Source organism: Camponotus floridanus, unplaced genomic scaffold (assembly GCF_003227725.1).
Source record: "Camponotus floridanus strain SB8 unplaced genomic scaffold, Cflo_v7.5 scaffold337, whole genome shotgun sequence".
Classification (NCBI taxonomy): domain Eukaryota; kingdom Metazoa; phylum Arthropoda; class Insecta; order Hymenoptera; family Formicidae; genus Camponotus; species Camponotus floridanus.
Genome location: NW_020229478.1, coordinates 70,900 through 94,188, shown reverse-complemented (window position 1 = coordinate 94,188; position 23,289 = coordinate 70,900). Strand labels below are relative to the sequence as shown.

The window sequence follows — 23,289 nt, the reverse complement described above, 5'->3', positions numbered from 1 at the left end:
TCGCGACCAGACGTTCTCGGCGTGCGCGTAATCGCTCTCGGATACAGTTTCGCTGGTCAAAGAACTATAAAATGATTCGCGCGGTGGTAAGCACGTATCTTACAACCTGTCGATGGAATCGATGTATTCGTACGGAAATACACCTTTTCGCGTTAACAAATTGAAATGTTCTGCAGATAAATTTTGAAATTGTGAATGTAAAATTTTGAGTTTATCTTTCTCTAGATAAGATATCAATTTGTCGAGACTTGCCGTAAGAAATTTATACGATTCGATAAAACTTAATTTTATATAATTTTTCCAATTGTCCTGTGCGACTTTAACAGTTTTTGTAAATGAAATATATTTTTCCTTGGTTATCGGAAGTAATTCGATTTTCCCTTCGAACGCCGTAGCAATATCTTCGATAATAAAATGTGCATCGTAATCTGATAAATTATGAAATACTATCGGAATATATCATGATTCTTTATAATTTAGATTGCAATTTGAGTGTGCTGGACCTCTGTACCGACCGGTCAGATGGCAATGATCGCGTACGCGTGTATCGTCTTCTTGCTAAACGGTTTTTCGCATATATGACAATACGTTGCGCTGTGAAATTTTTCCCACTCTTCCGATGTTAAATTTACCATAGGGACATTAGTCGTTAAAATATTCTTAACGCGAATCGCTAAATTTTTAAGATCTTTGACGAACCATGCTATACAATCGGCGCTACGACGCGAATGATACGCCGATAAAGATTTGTCGTACGAACAATGCATATAATACGGTATACTAAATACCCGATGATGCTGGTACGCGTTCTTTTCTTTCTCTTCCTCCATCTTGGTCAAAACGCATTCTAAGTCGGCATAGACCACAAATGGAAGCCGCTCTTTCCTGTTGTAGTTGTGGAACTCGAGCCACTTGTCTTTGTCACTCGGCAATCGGATAGCGCAGTCGTTCATCTCCCCGCAGTCGACCGTATGCGACTGCAACTTGGCGTCCGAACCAAAATAATGCAAGCATCTGTAAAAGAAAGAAAAATTTTAATTAAGATTTAAACAATCCATATTGTAATTATATAAATTATAATTATTCAAATAATATAAAGTAAACTTACCGGTCGCAGATATATTTGTGATTCTTGTGTTTGCTCAGTTGTGAGCTCACGAGCCTGGATAAATTTTTTATCCAAGCAAAGTGTCCCACGCTGTTGTCATCTTCAATGTACAACAAGTTAACATGCTTGTCCCGCTTCTGATCCGAAAAACGTATCGGGACAACGTTCTTGTCTTCGATGCCGTACACGTTGATTGAAATGTCATTTGCATGTTCAAATTTCTTAATCTGATTCACAGTCGCTGGAAACTCAATGTCCCGGAGATTCAGCACTGTCGCGTAATGCGGGTACGATGATTCCCGTTTCGCGTTCCTTTCGGCGGGGTATAGGGCGGCGACCATTGCCCACGCGAAACACGCATTGTCTTTCGATTGCACGTTTATCACCGCTCTCTTCGTCGCAATCTCTCGCGGTAACTTGATGTGACATCCCGCACACAAAGGATTATACTTGTTTATATTTACATTTAAATTCTGTATTCGCGACAAAGCCCACCCGCTGTCGCGTTCCTGAAACTCTTCCAGAGATGCTAGGATGGACACGATAACGCGCCGTTCGTACCACTCGCGTAAATCGGATGTGCGAAAGAGTTCATAGTTTCTCGTATTCACACTTTTATTGGCGCGTTTATCTCCGGCCACAAATTCATCATTAAACACAGTGTTCACTTTTACAGTGTTGTGTTTTTCTAGAGCGTCCTGCACACGTTCTATCACAATGTCTTCGGCATCCTCGAGAAATTGACGAGGTTCGATATGGTTTGTATTAATTACAGCACCGGTCAAAATTCGGCTATCAAACGCGGTATCGATCTCTCACCAAACGAGTCTTTCCACGTTATTGTCATCGCTGTAATCGCCACCACTGGGAATAAATCTCCGCTCTTGTCTCTGCAATCGAATTTTTGCACTTTCGAGTCGCGCGATTTTGGCTACCAGGGATTGTCTACATCCGATCAAGAGTCGCGGACGCTTGACACGACTGCGTTCTTCGAGCTCTTTGATTATTTCCTTGCAACGTTGCAGCCATGCAAAATACTCGCCCAAGGTGGCAATTTGGTGAGATCGCTCCATCAGATCGCGTTCAGTCCGCTCGATGTTTTCAATTTCTTCTTATTTTTTTTACACTACGTTACACTTTTCTACGGAGCATTTGCATTTTTTGCACACGGTAAACAATACCGTTCGCTTGAACGTGAAATCGCGCAAAAATCTTTCTAACAGGACACCACTATACTCTCCTACAACCGGCGTGTCGATACGCTCAAATCACAGTGACTTAATGCGCTTCAATCATCCCTGTATTTCGTCTAAACCTTTTTATCTTTGTGTAAAATAAATAAGTATGGTGTATCGTAATAATCATTTTTTATTTACATCTCAGAAAAAAATTCGTTCTCTCTCACACGCGTGGCAAGAGCACAAAGCAGCCAAACATCGGCGCTGATACATTGCAATCTTCCAAGAAAAAAATATGGAAAATAATTTTGGGCCGGCCCTAACATCCAATCCTCTCCAAATACCGTTCTTTTTTGTTTATGCTAGTCATAAAACATCCAACACGTCCCCAAACATCCCCCGCGCCTCCGTACTATGATTTGACATGTTTCAATCCTCCTCCTCCTCCTTATATACAGTGATGGGAAAAAGTTCCGGAACGGCTGGATAATTTGAAAAATACGCATCACAGAGGAAAATGACCTAGACAAAAGTTGTAGGATTTTTCCCGGGAAATCCGACGGTGACCTTAGATTTGACCTTGGATAGTCATTTGAAGGTCACATAAAGATTACCTTCAATTTCTTAAATGGAACCCCCTATTTTTCATTACATATTCTTGTAGCTTATCTCGAGAGCTTTCCAAAACACTATAATTAAGTACCTTTTTACCTATTAAGTACTTTTTGAGTTATAAGGCTTGAAATAATTTCTTAATTTTACATAAACCATAAAATATCTAGTCAACCATTCATTTTTCGATTATCTTACCTTCATACTTTTATGTACAAAATAATGAGAGGAATCAATTGGTGTAAAGAAAACATACAGTTGTTTTTAAGAAAAAATATGGAATTGTTAATTGCAAATTACATATTTTTTCTTAGAAACAACTATGTGTTTTCTTTACACCAATTGATTCCTCTCATTATTTTGTACATAAAAGTATGAAAGTAAGATAATCGAAAAATGAATGGTTTACTAGATATTTTATGGTTTATGTAAAATTAAGAAATTATTTCAAGCCTTATAACTCAAAAAGTACTTAATAAAAAGGTACTTAATTATAGTGTTTTGGAAAGCTCTCGAGATAAGCTACAAGAATATGCAATGAAAAATAGGGGGTTCCATTTAAGAAATTGAAGGTAATCTTTATGTGACCTTCAAATGACTATCCAAGGTCAAATCTAAGGTCACCGTCGGATTGCCCGGGAAAAATCCTACAACTTTTGTCTAGATCATTTTCCTCTGTGATGCGTATTTTTCAAATTATCCAGCCGTTCCGGAACTTTTTCCCATCACTATATATTTCATCCAATCCTTTCTCATCTTTTGAATGTGGGAAGGTACAACGCAGAAAGAGCATGAACATCGATAGAAAAAAGAAAAAGAAAAGAAAAGAAAAAAGGTTGTGCCCTAAGATGCAATCCTCTTCCAAGGAATACAGCTGTATATTGTTTTATGTTAAAAAATATATAAAACGAAAAGGAGCTGCACTAGAGTATCATTTTTTCTTTCGTTGCTCTTCTGTGTTTTTCTTTCGTTGCTCTTCTGTGTAATCTTGTGCAATGGCTGAAGTAATTATTATCGATGATGATGATTATGATATGGATCTGATTGTGGCTGAGAGGATGGAGATAGAGAGAGAGGAGAGAGAGATGGATATTGGTGACCACGAATTATCAGACGAGGATGGGCCTGATAATGAAATATTATTTGATGTAATAGAATCCTTGACGGATAGTGATTATAATAATGATGATAGTGAGGATGATGATGAATTATGGCAAAAAAAACAATGACACCTAGAACTACCTGAAATATTGACATTGAATGAAACGCTAAAAATATGTTGCATATCGTGGTATTATGAAGAAAATGAAGAAAATTCGAAATATTGCACCGAATGCTTTATCCAACGAGCGTTTTTATTTGTAGAGGCTAAATCTGTTCGGGAACATAGAACCACAACTTATTGCAATATAGAGGATATGTCATGCAGAGAGTGCAGGAAATCTTTACATCAAGTAATGCCATGCGACATGTGCCTTCTTTGCAAACATTAAAATAGATGAGTCATGGATAACATTGTAAGTATCTTTTAATTTATTATATCAAAAGTATCTTAAAATAAATTATTAAATAATTTAAACTAATGAAATGTATATGTTTTCTTTTGTTTCAGGAGCAGTCCCATGCGACCATCATATTGGATATTTTTATTTGGATGTTCATTTGTTTGGATGTTATTTGGATGCTCTTTCTGCGTTGTACCTTCCCACATTCAAAAGATGAGAAAGAATTGGACGAAATATATATAAGGAGGAGGAGGAGGAAGTAAAATATATATGTATAAATGCCTTGTACATGTCTTAAAAAAATTTTTTCGCGAACAATTTATGTTTGAAAATTTACGCACGAAAATTTATGTACGAAAATTTAATTTCTTTATTAATTCTTTTATATTGTATACTTTTTTATTAAACTCACACATAAATAAATTATAAATAAATTATAAATAAATTACAAATAAATTATACTATATATCTTTAATTATAACAAAAAAAAGCAATTATTTACATGTCTTTCCTTACGCTCCAATCCTTCGTGCGCTCTCGCATTAATTATAAGTCTTATTATTATAAGTATCGTTCTCTCTCGTATGCGTTCTTTTCACACTCTCATCGTTCTCTCTCACACACGCGACAAGGGCACGAAGCAGTCGAACATCGGTGCTGATATGTAAATGGGGGACAAAGGCCGGATCGAAATATCTCAAAAATATAAGTTTATGAAATAAAGTTATTAAAAATATATATAAGGGTATAAAAGGTTTTTTTACAATACCCCATTTGCAAAAAAAAAATTTTTTTGTCCCCGATAATCTCTGAAAGCTTGTCCGCTTAATCTCTATTGTTTATACGTCGAACGGGAAAAAAAAACCTGGAATTATCTATATTAGGGGTGTACCTCGAGAGTACAAAACAGCCGAACATCGGCGCTGATATGTAAACGGGGGGAGCGAGGGGAGACAAAGCAGTCGAACATTGGCGCTGTTAAAATTTTTCCTTAAAAAATAAAAATAAAATAAAATAAGATGATAAAAAATGATTTTTTGGGTTAGGCCCAAAATCATCTTCAAAAGAATATCGCCCTTTTTTCTTGTTTATGCTGTAACGGTCGTATTTCCGGACGTTTTTCTTAGCGCGGATAGATCGCCGGTGCTGGGTTTCTTTAAATGAAATACACGGTGTGTGTGGTATAATTGCGTTTATTTAGTTTGTATGAATGTGTGTACAGAGTTGGAGTGTGTAAATGTGTAGACGAGTGTGTGAACGTGTGTGTGATTATAAAAGTTGTATATAAATCGCGTGGTTCGCGTAATTAAGCCGAATATTAATGCTGATTAATTTCGGCCTCGTTTTCGCACGCCGGCGGGTGTTTACTATCGCGCGAGACGGCGCGCGTTTTTGCGGCGCTTTTTCTGCGGGAAATCCCGATATTCCGAGAATGCTTCGGTTCTAGGAATCGACGGTGATTTTCGCCGTATTATTTATTTCGCGATTTAAAGTCCGCGTATAAATCGCCTATGCGCTTTAACTCGGCGGCGTTTACGCGTCTATCTCTGGATGCGCTCGCGTAGTTGCATACAATGCGTGCGACGATGTTCGGCGCGTACAATCCCGGATTTTATTTCGCGAAGGATGGATTGCGCGATGCAACTGGATCAAGAGCTCTCGATCCGAGGCGGCTCAGAGCTCCACCTTCCGTGACAGTTCAGCTGCGGATGTAGGCGGTTTGCACGTGTGCTTCGGAATCGAGATCACTCGTTCTGAGACGGAGCTCGCTCCACCTTTCGTCCTTAGCTACTTCGTGCGTTTTGAGAGGATTTTTCGAGGATTGCTCTGTAGCGTACTGCTAAGAGCGGATCGGAAAAATGTGTCTTAAGCCAAAAATGTGGCCCTTTTTATACCGGCTAATTGCCTGCGTCGGCGCGGCGGTATAACCCCTTCCGAACGGGTTTTCGGGAAACGGTACGGTCGGGCCTGTTCGGAGGGATTCGGGTAGGAGCCGAACGCGGGCTTTCGCCGGTCGACGGTTCGGGCCACATCGGCTTTGTTCGGCGGTGCTGAATTTTAATCCGAACGGTTTTTGAAAGTTTAAAAAAGGTGGGCGCACCGCGCTCCTGCCTCTGCCCGGCAGGTGTTTGCCGGGTGGCAGCTTCCGGCGGATGATATGCCGGGAATCGTAACCGGGATGCATCGTTACAATGACCCCGCGTGACGTCATACCCCTGCTCCGCTGAGATCCCCTCGCACCTCACCTCCCCTGAGAGGACCTGAGTTAGAACCCGCCTAGTACTAACTACTAACAATGTATATCATTTAATATATGAATAGACTAAATATGTTACAAAAGGAGGCCGAAGCATCTTAGAATTATTTTCAATCATATTTCACGCAATTAAAGTATTTATCACATTTTTTTGGAAATATAGTAATTGATTTATAGCGGGAGAAAGGGAGAACTTGATTGGATGCACTAATGCACACTGGTGCATAATAAAGACTGTCGTATATAAAATTGCAATAGTAGAATTAAAATAATAAAATAATTAATATTATACATTTTTTTATTATATCATATTATATATATATATATTAAGTATATTATATTAAGTTAATATTAACTAAAGTTATATTATATAAGTTATATATATATATATATATATATATATATATATATATATAACTTATATTATATTATATTATATTATATTATATTATAAGGCTATTCAATGCAAATAATGATAATAATAGCTCGTACAATTAATTATATTATTTATTTCAGTTATATTTGTTCTACTTGTGACGACACCGTCGTCGTCACTGTATATATGTATATATTTTTTGTTCATTCGTTTCGTTTCTTGTTTATACGGTTTATATTGTTCCTGTGTTCCTACAATAAAAGGCTTTAACTGTAACAGTTTCCCGCGAGTATATTTCTTACTCGACGCCTCTGGCACCCACTTGCGATTCCGCCTATGGGCTCCCCCACCTAGTCTCGCTCCCTCCTCGACGCACGCGAGTGTGGGGGACCCTCGAGCCGTATAAAAGCCGGCTCGCGCAACGGAGCGACACCTTATTCCTTTCCAGCTTCCGACCAGCTCTGAATCTCAGGGAATAACCGAGACATCTTGAATCCTGACCGTTCCTGCCGATGGAGACGGGTGTGACCTCTCCGCCGCCTGGGTTTGCCCGGCATTCGGCTTCCTGACCGTGCACGCCGACGGAGACGGGTCTGACCTCTCCGCAGCCTGGGTTTGCCCGGCACTCGGCCTCCGCGCACCGCCGCACTCCGCAATTGCGACACGCTCGCCGAACGAAACCGCGACCGACCGTCTAGGCTAAGTTTACCGTAAGCGTCCGTAGGTTAAGTTAGAAGGATAAGTACTAGCGCACCGTCGTAGGCTAAGCTCGCGTAAAATAAGGTAGTTATAATCACCGCGTAGGATAAGGCCTAGCATAAGATATTTACGAATAAATTGATTATTGAAAGAGGACTCGTAAGCTTGACTCTCCTACCTACTCCCGAACCTTGGCACCGGCGAGCCAGTCCGTGGCGAACGGGATAGGCCGTACCGTTACATGGCGCCCGAACAGGGACCGTTTAAGGAGAGTCCAGCTAGCGAAAAGCCTCATGACTGCGTGGATTAATAACCTTTCCAAAGAACAGCTTGTAGAATATCTCCACCGGTTCGAAGTGGATACCACAGGCCAGGTGGACCTGCTAAGACGCTGATTACGCCTGTACTTCGCTGCCCACCCGTCCGACAACCCGAGGAACAATAGCGGTGACGTACCAGGAGAAACCGCAACCATGCCCACCTTGAGTCCAACGGAACGCATCGAGATCATCAACCAGATCCGGAAATGGGGCCACCGTTTCGAAGGAGTGGACCCGCTCTCATTCCTAGAGAGAGTTGAAGAGCTAAGAATCAGTTATGGCCTCGAAGAAGACCACTTACTCTTGGGCCTACCGGAATTACTAAAAGGGGACGCCCTCTTGTGGTATCGAAATCACCACGATACCTGGGGAACTTGGGCCAGTTTCTGCGAACAGTTCCGGGATTATTACCTACCGCCGGGATACCTGAGGCGACTAAAACGAGACGTCAACGGACGCTCCCAAAAGCCAGGGGAGTCGTTTCGCGAATACTCCAATACACTTCTCACCATGATGCGCCGAGCTGGGGGATACTCCGAGCGAGAACAGCTGGAACAAATCTACGAGAACATGAATCCCGAGCACCAACTCTATGTTCCGCTCACTGATCAGCTCACCATGAGCGAACTCCGGACCCGGATATCTAAGATTGAGGAAATCAACCACCGTCGACAGGATCGAACTCCAGCGACCGTCAAACTATCAGTAGCCGCCGTCACCTACAACCGGGAGGAATGCTGCTGGAGATGTAAGCAGCAAGGCCACACTCGAGTGGATTGTAAGCGGCCACCGAGAAAATTCTGCTCGCGATGCGGCAAGGATGGTGTCCTGACTCGCGACTGTCACCCGCCGACGGGAAACGCCCAACGGGCCGGGGACGTAGCGGCCGTCTCCCAGCCCAGCCTCGAATAGAATACCGTCCGCGCCCGCACCTCCAAGTGCACATCCGGCGACAACCGTTCGCGGCTCTCATAGACCCCGGATCTGAAGTCTCGTGCATACAGGAAGAAACTGCACGACTGTTCCCCGGAATACCCCGACTAGCCCAGAACCGAGGAGACTACGTCCTCCTGGCCGATAACACACGGGTAGGGGTCACTGGGGTATTGCGCCTGCCCCTCCGATGGCATGGGAGAACCTATTGGCACGACTTCTGCATACTCCCTGGGCTAGCTAGCGCTGTGCTGATTGGTACCGACCTATGGGCTAAGATGGGATTCACTTTGCCGCCACCTCCGTTGAACCAGACCGGGACGGTTTCCCGGACCAACACGATCACCGTCGGACCAAATAACGAAGCAAACGAAGAAGCGCAACTCCAGGACTTTCTAGCCGCTGAGTTACCATTGTTTGAAGTAATCACGGGACGAACCGACCGAGCCGAACATCGCATCCGGCTAAAGCCTGGGCCGCCCATCAAACAGCGGTACCGACCTCGAAACCCGGCCATGCAGGCCGTCATCAATGAGGAGGTCGACCGAATGCTCGCCGAAGGCGTCATCGAGCCCTCGAATAGCGCTTGGAGCTCACCGGTCGTCATAGTTCGAAAGAAAGATGGGCAGTATAGATTCTGCATCGATTTCCGCAGACTGAATGCAATGTCAGATAAAGACGCCTATCCCTTGCCGCACATCACGGCTACGCTCGACAAGTTACGCGGGGCGAAATACCTGACGACGTTAGACCTAAAGAGTGGTTACTGGCAGATACCACTGAACCAAGGGAGTCGACCTGCAACCGCCTTCACCGTACCAGGGAAGGGTTTATACCAATTCACGGTCATGCCTTTCGGGTTGCACTCAGCCCCAGCGACCTTCCAGCGGTTGCTGGACGCAGTGATCGGCCCCGACCTCGAACCTAACGTCCTCGTCTACTTGGACGATATAATAATCGCCAGCAAGACGTTCAGCGAACACCTGCAGCACTTGAGAGAGGTATTCCGGCGACTACGTAAAGCAGAGCTACGCTTAAACCCGGATAAATGCCACTTCTGCCGTCCGAGCCTCCGCTACCTAGGACATGTAATTGATCGACAAGGAATACACACGGACCCAGATAAAGTCAGCGCCATCACCAGTTGGCCCGCTCCCACCACCGTGCGCAAGGTCCGGCAATTTTTAGGAATGGCCTCGTGGTATCGGAGGTTCATCCCGAATTTTTCGACACTAGCGGCGCCGCTTACAGCGTTGACCAAAAAACGAGCTGGCTGGACATGGGGGACCCCCGAAGACGCAGCCTTCCAACAACTAAAGGACGCATTAACCTCCACACCGGTTCTGGCCTGCCCGGACTTCCAGAAACCGTTCCTGCTACAAACCGATGCCAGTTCACATGGGCTAGGAGCCGTGCTAACGCAGCACCAGGCGGAGGGAGAGCGAGTAATCGCATACGCCAGCCGAACGCTCAACGGTGCCGAACGGAACTACAGTGCGACCGAGTTGGAATGTCTCGCCGTGGTATGGGGAATCCGGCGAATGCGAGACTACTTGGAGGGGTATCGATTCACCGTCGTAACAGACCACCAGTCCCTCAAGTGGCTGCAACGTCTGGAAAACCCATCCGGACGCCTGGGGCGGTGGCTCTTCGAACTGCAACAGTTCGACTTCACCATACACTATAGAAGAGGAGGACAAAATCAAGTAGCCGATGCCCTCTCCCGGGAGCCGCAGCTCAACGCAATGCAACACCGGATAGCATGTCCATGGTACCAACGCCTCCTCAGAGAAGTAAAGAGTCGACCAGACGAGTACCCCGATTACGAGATACGTGACGGCCAACTGTTTCGACATGTGCTACACGACCTGGATTTTAGCGAGGTACCCTCCACCGAGCAATGGAAACAATGCGTCCCTCGGGAGCAGCGGCTCGACATCCTGCGCCGGCTACACGACGACCCAACCGCAGGGCATCTAGGAGTGGCTAAGACCATCGCCCGACTCGCCCGGTTGTACCACTGGCCGGGGATGTTCCGGGAGACAGCCCGGTACGTTCGGAGCTGTCCGAACTGCTTAGCCCACAAAGTGCCGCAACAACGACCAGCCGGGAATCTACACGCTACGCCAGTAACCGCCCCGTGGCAGCAAGTCTCAGTGGACCTAGTCGGTCCTCTGCCACGCTCGGTCCGTGGACATGTCTGGCTCCTGACCGCCCAGGACCGGTTCAGCAAATGGGTCGAGATGGTTCCCCTGCGACGCGCCACCGCCACGGCACTGGCGAAAGAAGTGACCCGCCGCATCATCTACCGGCGTGAATGCCCGGGCCAACTCATCTCGGACAACGGGACTCAGTTCACCTCCCGCCAGTTCCGTACCTTGCTGGCATCGTTCGGGATCCAGCACCGCACGTCACCTGTCTACGCGCCGCATTGCAACCCGGTGGAGAGGGCGAATCGGACCATCAAGACCATGATTAGTCAATACGTGGGCGACCGGCACCGGGATTGGGACGAGCACATTGACGCGTTGCAGTTCGCAGTGAACACCGCTCGACACGAGGCCACCGGATACACCCCAGCCTTTCTGCTCCACGGCCGCGAACTGGCACCTCCCCATCCTGCCGAGCGACAACCAACGCCGAACTCGACTTCCCCGGAGTCGCATCGACAACGCCTGGAAGAGGCCTATGAGGTTGCCAGGGTGCACCTAGCCCGAGCCTTTCAAAAACAGGAGCGCCATTATAACATGAGGCGACGCGACTGGCGCCCCGGGGTGGGCGACAAAGTCTGGAAGCGAGAACGCCCCCTGTCCAGCCGCGACGACGCGTTCAACGCCAAACTGGCCCCTCGATTTTCAGGGCCCATGGAAATACGCAGGGTAATATCCCCAGTCATCGTGGATCTACGCGACGAACACGGGAAATGGCATCGGCATATCCACGTGCAGGATCTGAAACCGCAACCGAACATACCAGAAAGCCCTCGGGTGGACGAGGATGACGCATAATTCGGCAAAAAGTTATCGACCACGCCGAAGTACCGCCACCTTGGAGCATTCGGACGAACTCCGTTGCTAGGAAATTTCCCTTAGAGCCACGGACTACCTACTGCCCGACCTGCGGTCGCCGGACCATCTACTACCCGACCTGCGGATGGCGGACCGCATATTGCCCGACCTACGACCGCCGGTCCAGTTACTGCCCGACCTACGACCGCCAGTCCAGCTACTGCCCGACCTACGACCGCCGGTCCAGCTACTGCCCGACCTATGACCGCCGGTCCAGCTACTGCCCGACCTACGACCGCCGGTCCAGCTACTGCCCGGCCTACGAACACCGGATCACATACTGCCCGGCCTACGACCGCCGGCGCAGCGACTACCCAACCTGCGACCGGACTCCGCTACTTCCCCTGGAACCACGAAACACCCCGAGCCATCGGAAATTCCGCGAACAAATTCCCTCCAGGAGCAGCGCAGCGGGTATATAAGACCGTGCAACCCCGCACGGAGCAACAGTCACGATGGACCGACGCGAGGCATTCGATCTCTTTGGAGAAATCAGCTCCAGCTCCGAATCCGACACCAACGGGCCCACCACGACGCCGCCAACGCCTGCCAAGCCGCCTCCAGCGACCCCGAGCCCGGGACGATCCCGACGACCGCCGCGGCCCGGGACGTCCATCCAGCGCTCCGACCAGCCGAACCGTCGGAAGGCGATCATCCTGGCGACGCCGCCGGAGATTAAGCCGCGCCGCCGCGGAAGGATCGCCGCCCTGGCCAGACCTCGACCTGCCGACAGCCGTCCACCGGCCGCCAAGCCCAAGGCCTCGACATCCAGGCCATCGACCGCCGGACCGCCCTCCTCCACCGGAGCCCCGATGACCCGGCCGATGAACACCGGACTATATACCCAGCCTGCGAACATCGGTCCGCCGACTACCCGGCCCACGACCGCCGGCCCAGCGACGGCCCGACCTACGACCGTCAGACCAACTATCACCCGGCCTGCGAACATTGGCTCGCCAACTACCCGGCCCACGACCGCCGGCCCAGTGATTATCCGACCTGCGACCGTCGGATCGCATACCGCCCGGCCTGCGACCGTCGGACCACCCACGGCCGCCGGATCACCTGCCACCCGACCGGCAACAACCCGACCTCCGACCGCCAGGCCACCAATCGCTGGGTCCATCCCAGTACGTCTGGACGACGGCACTGTCGTCAAGGTCCCCGCCGGATCAGCCATCATCGGGCGAAGATATAAAGTCCGTACCGCGTCAGGCCGATGGGTAATCCGTTTCCACCCGGATGGCCGCCCCCGAGCAGTTCGGCGCCTAGATGGGCCCCCCTAAGCGCGGGGTGATGTGACGACACCGTCGTCGTCACTGTATATATGTATATATTTTTTGTTCATTCGTTTCGTTTCTTGTTTATACGGTCTATATTATTCCTGTGTTCCTACAATAAAAGGCTTTAACTGTAACAGTTTCCCGCGAGTATATTTCTTACTCGACGCCTCTGGCACCCACTTGCAATTCCGCCTATGGGCTCCCCCACCTAGTCTCGCTCCCTCCTCGACGCACGCGAGTGTGGGGAACCCTCGAGCCGTATAAAAGCCGGCTCGCGCAACGGAGCGACACCTTATTCCTTTCCAGCTTCCGACCAGCTCTGAATCTCAGGGAATAACCGAGACATCTTGAATCCTGACCGTTCCTGCCGACGGAGACGGGTGTGACCTCTCCGCCGCCTGGGTTTGCCCGGCATTCGGCTTCCTGACCGTTCCTGCCGACGGAGACGGGTGTGACCTCTCCGCCGCCTGGGTTTGCCCGGCATTCGGCTTCCTGACCGTTCCTGCCGACGGAGACGGGTGTGACCTCTCCGCCGCCTAGGTTTGCCCGGCATTTGGCTTCCTGACCGTTCCTGCCGACGGAGACGGGTGTGACCTCTCCGCCGCCTGGGTTTGCCCGGCATTCGGCTTCCTGACCGTTCCTGCCGACGGAGACGGGTGTGACCTCTCCGCCGCCTGGGTTTGCCCGGCATACGACTTCCTGACCGTTCCTGCCGACGGAGACGGGTGTGACCTCTCCGCCGCCTGGGTTTGCCCGGCATTCGGCTTCCTGACCGTGCACGCCGACGGAGACGGGTTTGACCTCTCCGCAGCCTGGGTCTGCCCGGCACTCGGCTTCCTGACCGTGCACGCCGACGGAGACGGGTCTGACCTCTCCGCAGCCTGGGTTTGCCCGGCACTCGGCCTCCGCGCACCGCCGCACTCCGCAATCGCGACACGCTCGCCGAACGAAACCGCGACCGACCGTCTAGGCTAAGTTTACCGTAAGCGTCCGTAGGTTAAGTTAGAAGGATAAGTACTAGCGCACCGTCGTAGGCTAAGCTCGCGTAAAATAAGGTAGTTATAATCACCGCGTAGGATAAGGCCTAGCATAAGATATTTACGAATAAATTGATTATTGAAAGAGGACTCGTAAGCTTGACTCTCCTACCTACTCCCGAACCTTGGCACCGGCGAGCCAGTCCGTGGCGAACGGGATAGGCCGTACCGTTACATACTTTAAATTTTTACTTATTTGTACTAATACAAAAATGGTTTACTTATTTGTACTAATACAAAAATGGCGTTACGTATTGCTTGATTCAAACTGCATTATGTGAATATACAGAACACCTATAAATCATTTCTTTTTAAATCTCTTATTACTTTTCTTATAATCAGAATATCTTTTTATGTTAAACGTGCCTCTTATGCCAAAGAAAAAATACTTAGAAATAAATTAATATAAAATGTTTATAATAAAATTCATTAAACAATTATTGTTGGAGATTTGAATCTCGCGGTCGACGTTGCTCCTGGAGTCGCATACATGGTGTAAAGTATTTTTAACGTGTGTATTTTCTACGTGTGGAGACACTGTCTCGTCAGTGGTCTCGTTCTATCTCTCTCTCGACGCCTTTACTTGGTCGCGGTAGCACGTTTCTTTACTGTATTATTTTTCTTTGAGTGTTTGATTAAGAATATACTTTCTGTATAAACGAATATTATCGGCCATCGTTATTTTCACTCACCCTCAACAGGTTATGAGCCCAGGAAATAAATCGAGTAATTAAAAGTCGAAGTGAAGTAAAACACTTAGTGCGCCGCGAAATCATCGAGTGCAGCCATCTTTTTTCATTGAATTAAAGAAAACAAAAAATGGCCATATCCGGTGTCACAAAAATTGACGCTCTAAATCGAGAAAATTACACCTGGAAAATGCACATGGAGGCGCTTCTAATTAAAACTGACGCCTGGGGATACGTCTCTGGTACAAAGATCAAACCGGAGGTTATACCAAATGACAATGCGAGTAGAGTAGCATATGACGTCTGGATGATCAATGACCGGAAAGCGAGATCCGACACTATTTTATTGATAAGCTCCACTGAGTTTAAATAAATCAAGAGATGCGAAACTTCCCGGGATGTATGGCAACGTCTTGAAGAGATCTACCAATCCAAAATACCCGCACGAAAGACCGCGCTACTGAAACAGCTAATTCTTACACGGATGCAGAAGGACGACGATGTGCGCGAACATTTACGAAAATTCTTTGACGCGGTCGACAAACTCGCTGAAATGAAAGTGGAAATAAACACGGACCTTCTCGCGATCTTATTGTTATACAGTCTTTCGTCGACGTTTGACTACTTTCGCTGTGCGATAGAATCCAGAGACGAATTATCCAACCCGGAGACTCTACGAATAAAAATTATTGAAGAGAACGACACACGGAAACATGATACGCAAGGAGACATCTCGAAATCGCGATGGTCGCAAATAAACGCTTCGACAGAACAGAACACAAAGGAAGAAAAATTGCCGGTTAAAGACAACACAAATACAACGAAAATAAAGTGTTACCGATGCAAGAAAATCAGACACAAAGGATCTAAGTGTCGGAAATCTCGCGAAAAAAATGAACAGAGTGTGTTCAGGATTCGTCTTGCGATTTAGATTAAAATATCACCCCACATCATACTGGCGCCATTCGTTCGCGCTCGATCGAACTCGCGAATATGTAATGCCGTCCTGTTTTTTCGAAATCAGCCAGGATCCGCGTGATCGCGTAAGATTACATGGTCCTGACCAATCAGAAACTAGAAACATCACGCGATTTGACATGACAAAACGTGATAGGTTTAAATCTGATCACCCGACTCGCGATCGAACTTGTATCAGCGGGAGAAAGCTCTCTGAGTTCTTGTCTGAGTCATTCTGATAACATCAAGAGAGAATCGTAATTGATCCGAAATCGAGAATTTTTTAAGTGCTTGGAATCAGTGAAACGTTAAAATCGCGAGTACATAAAATCGAATCGTTGTATCGAATATCGCGAAAGATCGGTTCAGAATTACGTTTAACTAATCGGCTCCGTCCAACACGTAAACATTTTGAGCACGAGTGCCGGGACTCAGACGAGCGCCTCCACACTAGTTAAGAGGTGGAGCCTCCTTCTTCTTTAAGCCTCCGCTTGTACGCGTGTTCGTATAATGCGGTCTCGCTCGCTCTCGCGTGCAACCGTAGACTAGTGCGGTCTCACTCAATCTCGCGTACAGCCGACAAAGCGCTGTCTCGCTCAATCGCGAACCGTTGGATAGTGCGGTCTCACTCAATCTCGCGTGCAACCGTGGAATAGTGCGGTCTCGCTCGCTCCCGCGGACAGCTGGAAAGCGCTGTCTCACTCAATCTCGCGGACAGCTGTAAAGCGCTGTCTCGCTCAATCTCGTGTGCAACCGTGGAATAGTGCGGTCTCGCTCGCTCTCGCGGAAAGTTGTAAAACGTTGTTTCGCTCAATCTCGTGTGGAATAATGCGGTCTCGCTCAATCTCGCGGACAGCTGATAAAGAGCTGTCTCGCTCGCTCTCGCGAACCATCGAATAGTGCGGTCTCGCTCGCTCTCGCGAACCGTAGAATAGTGCGGTTTCGTTCAATGTCGCGGACAGCTGATAAAGCGCTGTCCCACTCGCTCTCGCGAACCGTCGAATAGTGCGGGCTCACTCTTACTTGTGCGACTCTCGACATGCTCAAACCATTCGAATTAGCGTCTTGCACGCCGCGAACGCTCTTAAACATTATAAATAGCGTGTGTTATATTGCAATAAACAGATAGTAATTCTCTCGTGGACATTACTGTGACAAATTAAAGAAGCAAGTGCATATCATTCAATCCTATCACTCATCCTGCACAAAATCACTTGTTTTTCCAGCTCGCGATATCCATTCTTGTGTGTACTGGCATTACGCTCGCAATTAAAAGGTGCGATCCCGAACAGAGTGCACAAAGCGCGGAGCATCATTTATTTTACGACGTATCCGAAACGCAGGCATATAAAAACAATAAATACTCGCTTAAACTGACACAAGCCGCATACGCGAATCAAGATACCGTTTGGTGTTTAGATAGTGGTTGTTCGTCCCATTTAAGTAAAAATATAGACGACTTCAATGATACTTGTAGCGTCAAATCGGGAAAATTACATTTAGCGAATAACGCATCGACGGATATAAAGACTCGCGGAAATGTGCATATTCAAGTAAGTCTCGGACTAAAGACTGAAAGAGTCGAATTAACCGACGCGTTACACGTTCCCGATTTACGTACCAATCTCATGTCGGTCGGTAAGATTACCGACAAAGGTTATCACGTGATTTTCAAGAAAGACTCGGCGGAAATTATTGATGATTACGGTGAGACTATACTAATCGCGAATCGGGTTGACGGATTGTACTACATTAAGGCGGAAAGAACGAACGCACGTATCGCGAGCTTATACACAAAGAAGCAGGAATCTTCAAATTTATAGTCGTCGAGCTTATGGCATCGTAGAATGGGGCATTTAAACATGAAGGATTTAGTCTTAGCTTCACAAAGGAAAACGATAGAAGGCATTGGCGTCATCGAATCGAAAGGGGATATCACTTGCGAAGTATGCATTCAAGGTAAAATGTCGCGCGCCGCGTTTCCTAAGCATTCCGAGCGAAGTACCAAAATATTGGACCTGGTTTACTCTGATATATGCGGCCTGATGCGCAGCGAATCCCACGGGAGAGCTAAGTATTTTGTCACATTCATTGAGGACCATTCCGGCTGGTGCAATTCTTGAATAAAAAAAATGAGGTATTTGCCGAGTTCAAAAGGTAAGAGCATTGTTCGAAAAACAGACAGATGAGTCTTTAAAATGTCTACAAAGCGACAATGGAACCGAGTATCTAAAAAGACGCATTTAATGATTTCTTGAACGCTAACGGCATTCGACGATGATTAACCGTAGCCAACACTCCTGAGTAAAATGGGAAGGCAGAACGTCGCAATAGAACTCTGTTAGAAATGGCAATGTGTCTACTCATTCAGTCCGGGCTGCCGAATTCTTTTTGAGCTGAGGCGATTATGACTGCAAACTTCATTAGAAACAGGCCCTCCAAGTCACTTGATGATAAGACTCCCTACGATATATATATATGGTATATATATCGTAGGGAGTCTTACCATCGATTTTAAGTGGTATCCTCAGTAGGCCCAATCCACTGATGACTAAAACGACTCTTTAACTAATTGCACGGAATTATAAATAATAATTGATATGATGAATATTTATGACTTTCGGGATTTTTTACAAGCAAGATCAGGAACATCTATTTGCATATGGCATGTAGCAAGTGGCATAAGACGTGATAAACTTTATCGTCTTATGCAATTAATTAAAGGGTCATTTTAGTCATCAGTGGATTAGATCTACTGGATATCACTTTAAAAAAACGCGTCAATAATAGTACCTCATGGGTGACGTGGAAAGCTATTGCCATACGCCCGTTCCTGAGCGCCGAACGGCTCGTAGCCTTTGCGCAGAACGGCGAGGTAGGGATGCGCTAGGCGGAGCCAGCTGAAAATTGGCGGAAATGTGCAGTTCTTGCCAAGGTCTGATCTAAACGAATTAACACTTAAAGATCACATAAACATAGTTAAAATTGTTCGAGAGAACTGTTTAATGACTATTTTATGTGACTGCTGCGGAAGAAATTCGTAAAAGATTATTCATAAACAACATGTTTTTACCAAAGTTACAAGTTTTTCGACCATACATAACTTTATTTGATAATAATAGAGAAACATCATTCAATGATGTTTCTTTTATAGCTAAAACTATTGGCGGTTTTGATGAAAATGGTTTAAAAGAAGAATAGATTGCTTTACCATTCGATTTTACAATAGAAGAAAAACAAAACTTTTCTAAATTAAATTTCGACAGCATGTGGAAAAAAATTTTACAAAATCGACAATAATTTTACTATTAGGTTGATCGGAGCAAGACCAATCACTTTTGAATTAAGATTTTTATTATGAAAATTCAACCGATTGAGATGAAAATTGGCACATCAGAAGTATGCACCTTCAAGCTCAACTACCCGCTGCCACCTCTCTGCCAGACGAGGTATAGCAGTTATACGGCCAGTTGAGTTGAGTAACTGCACAGTTGCGTCCAGATGCGTCTTGAACTCATCTCACTGAACTGTCTTCCTCTCAACTCGCGCTTCAGCTCTGCAAAGCATCCATAATCGAGCGAACTGATATCTGGCGAGTATGGAGGCTATTTCCAGAGCATGATCTTCTTCTCAGCCAAAAACTCTTTCACCTCAACCTTTGCAGTGTGAACTCGTTGTTTTTCGTTATCGAAAGAATCAATTATTTTTTGTTTGAAATCCATTGTGATATAACAAACATAAACTAGCGAGAAAGAAACTGTAGAGTGTGCTTCTGAAAAGCGCGCCAAGATTTCTTTGTGGTCTATTCATACAGAGAGACCACGTCGGCGCAAAAGTGATTGGTCTTGCTCCGATCACCCTATTAAATATCCTAATTTAACAAATGTTATAAGTACTATAAGATCTCTTCCAAATTCAAATGCTGATCCGGAAAGAATGTTTTCTTTTTTAAATAATTTAAAAACGAAAAACCGTAACAAGTTTTCGTCAATTACTATTAATGCTATTTGTGTATTTAAATCGGCATTAAAAATGAGGGACGAAACAGCTATAAAAATGAAAATTGACAAAAAGCATTTATCTCTTATGTCAGCGGATAAATTATATGCTACCGCTACTAAGAAAAATAAAAATAGTTTAATATTACGCTGCAGACACTGACATAGCTGGCCCCTCCTCTAATTAATAATAAATTTATTACAAACATTACGCTTGTACAAAACATCTTGTCTATCTAACAGACACCATATTTGCAGAAAGCAAGAATATGAAAAACATCTTGTGTGTGTGTGTGTGTGTGTGTGTGTGTGTGTGTGTGTGTGTGTGTGTGTCTGTCTGTCTGTCTGTATAATAGACACGATACTTGTAAAATATAATGAAATAATGGAATGTAATATAATAGGGCTCCAGGCGAAGGTCCACATAAAAAATCTAACGCGCTATTGATGATACCTCATGTGAAAAATCGCACTATTTTTTTAATTTCATATTATAAATATATAAAAAAATTAATTATATTTAATTTATTACAAAACGTGTGTGTATATATACAGGGTGGGGAAAAAGTATGGAAGCAAACAATTATTTCCGAAACTATTCATTTTTCGACAAAATGTCTTAGACATAATTTTTATGGTATGAAAAGATGTATTATGTGGCATAGACGGCATGACCTTGAAATGACCCTTACGAGCTGCATACAAATAACGTAAAAAATTTCAAATGGAACTCGTCAGTTTTTGTTACAGATTCATGTAGCTGATGTCGAAACGTTTACAAAACACTGCATATGAGCCCCATTCCCTTAAAAACACTCCCAGTTACGAAACAATTGTGATAATTCGTATCGACGAAATTGAAAATAGCGTACGTGTGATTACATGAATGTGTGTAACGCGACTGAACGTCATTATGAGAGATCAGTACAACAGTAGCGATTACTGCAACAAATGGAGAATAACCCGCTTCGATCATTTCTGCCGATAGGAAAGACACGCGAAGTTCGTAGAATCAGTTAAGGCGTACATCGAACCGTACTCAAGGAAAGAGATTGCGTGATTCATCCAACCAGTTAAGATAAGATAAGTGCGATTCATCCAACCAGTTAAGGTAAGATAAGTGCGATTCATCCAACCAGTTAAGGTAAGATAAGTGCGATTCATCCAACCAGTTAAGACAAGATAAGTGCGATTCATCCAACCAGTTAAGGCAAGATAAGTGCGATTCATCCAACCAGTTAAGGCAAGATAAGTGCGATTCATCCAACCAGTTAAGACAAGATAAGTGCGATTCATCCAACCAGTTAAGGCAAGATAAGTGCGATTCATCCAACCAGTTAAGGCAAGATAAATGCGAAATCAGTAAGCAATGTCAATGTGCATACAAATTGTTTGTATCACAATTGTTTCGTAACTGGGAGTGTTTTTAAGGGAATGGGGCTCATATGCAGTGTTTTGTAAACGTTTCGATATCAGCTACAAGAATCTGTAACAAAAACTGACGAGTTCCATTTGAAACTTTTTACGTTATTTGTATGCAGCTCGTAAGGGTCATTTCAAGGTCATGCCGTCTATGCCACATAATACATCTTTTCATACCATAAAAATTATGTCTAAGACATTTTGTCGAAAAATGAATAGTTTCGGAAATAATTGTTTGCTTCCATACTTTTTCCCCACCCTGTATATGTAATATATATATATATATATATATATATATGTAATATATATATATGTAAAGAAACGCTCTCTTAACCTTTGCTTTCTTTAATTTAAATCTGGCGCGCTATGCATGCTCCACGCGCCACTCTATCATGACCGGCCAGAAGTCATAGCAACACAATATTGAGAAGAAGCACACGTGCAATATAAACATTGGGGGGAAAGATTAATTTGATTTTCAAGAATTAATTTGATAACTAATTTTAGTGAGTTGGCTTGTAATTGTCGTTTCTCTGTTTTTCAGGTAAGCTTACTGTAAATAATTGTAAATAATTGTAAATCGCAATGGGTGTCGCGAATAAAATCCACTCTGTTTTTCAGTGAAACAAATTCAAGCAATCATTTATTACCTCTCTCTATCTGAGATAAAGGCGTCTTATAAAACGACAATTCGTCTACGAATACACAATGCAGAGATTGCGATTTGAATTCGTTGTAGCAGCGTCAGATAAAGACCCAAAATCGAATATATTGTACATAACCTCGATTACGACAGAAGAAGGGGAGAAGTATGAACTATCCGAAGAGTACAGAAACATAATCCACCACAGTGAATTGAAGAAGACAGATTTATATAATAAAGTAAAGGCTAATATCAAGAGACATGATAGAAGAATAGGATGGGTGCAACTAACAGAAGAACTAAAATCTGTATACTCAGATGAAATGGGAAATATACAATTCAAAGGTCAATTGCTAAACATTGCCTCTAAAAAGGCAATGTTTAGCAAATTGCCTAACAAAAATCAAGATAGCACTTTAAATAAGCTGTTAGAACAGCTGGTTATATCCAACACAAAACCAGATAACAAAATAAATCTGGAAAAGATCACAGAAAAATTTGTACTGGAGAAATATGCACATAAGACAACAAATACCCAGCAATGGATGAGAATGTTTGAAAAAGAATGTGGAAGATTCAAAATAGAAGAAAATAATACAAAGATTGAGACACTGAGGTTGTTCTTAGATAAATCTTGTATGGACTGGTATCAGGCAACACTTTCACAACTGGAGATAGATAACTGGTTAGAATGGAAAGAGATTTTTAGAAACATTCGCAGATAAGGGATGGAATTCATGGAGATATGCCCTCGCATTTAGATACAAAGAGGGTGCCTTGATTAACTACGCCACAAAAAAAGAACGATTATTATTAGATGTGAATAAAAAGATGGATCCAGTATCATTAGTGGCCATTATAATTGCCGGAATTCCAGACTTTATAGCAGACAAAATAGATCAAGACGAGGTTAAAGATTCAACTAGTTTATTTAATGAAATAAGGAAATATGAGAGTCTAACTAATAAAAAAACCGTTAAAGATTACAAGCTGGACAATAAAAAGAGGATTTTTTAAAAGAAACCATGTAGTACATGCGAGACTTTAGGGAAAGGAGCAAGATATCATCCCGAAGGAAAATGCTGATTCAAAGAACAGGAAAAGAGCAAAAACAAATCCGGAATTATAGGAAACACGTCAGTACTAGAGGTAGAATTAAACAACCAAGGAAAAAACTTGTAATCACACCATTAATAAAAATAAA

At 44.7% G+C, this 23,289-nt stretch overlaps 1 protein-coding gene across 1 annotated transcript; it reads left to right on the top strand.

Moving 5' to 3' along the window:
* The first annotated feature begins 9,266 nt into the window (after positions 1-9,266).
* LOC112638614 lies at positions 9,267-17,845 on the top strand. The gene is made up of 4 exons (XM_025410655.1): positions 9,267-11,990; positions 12,081-12,470; positions 12,527-13,279; positions 17,249-17,845. Exons 1-4 carry the CDS (start codon positions 9,267-9,269, stop codon positions 17,843-17,845), a joined length of 4,464 nt encoding a protein of 1,487 aa, XP_025266440.1.
* The last annotated feature ends 5,444 nt before the right edge of the window (positions 17,846-23,289 follow it).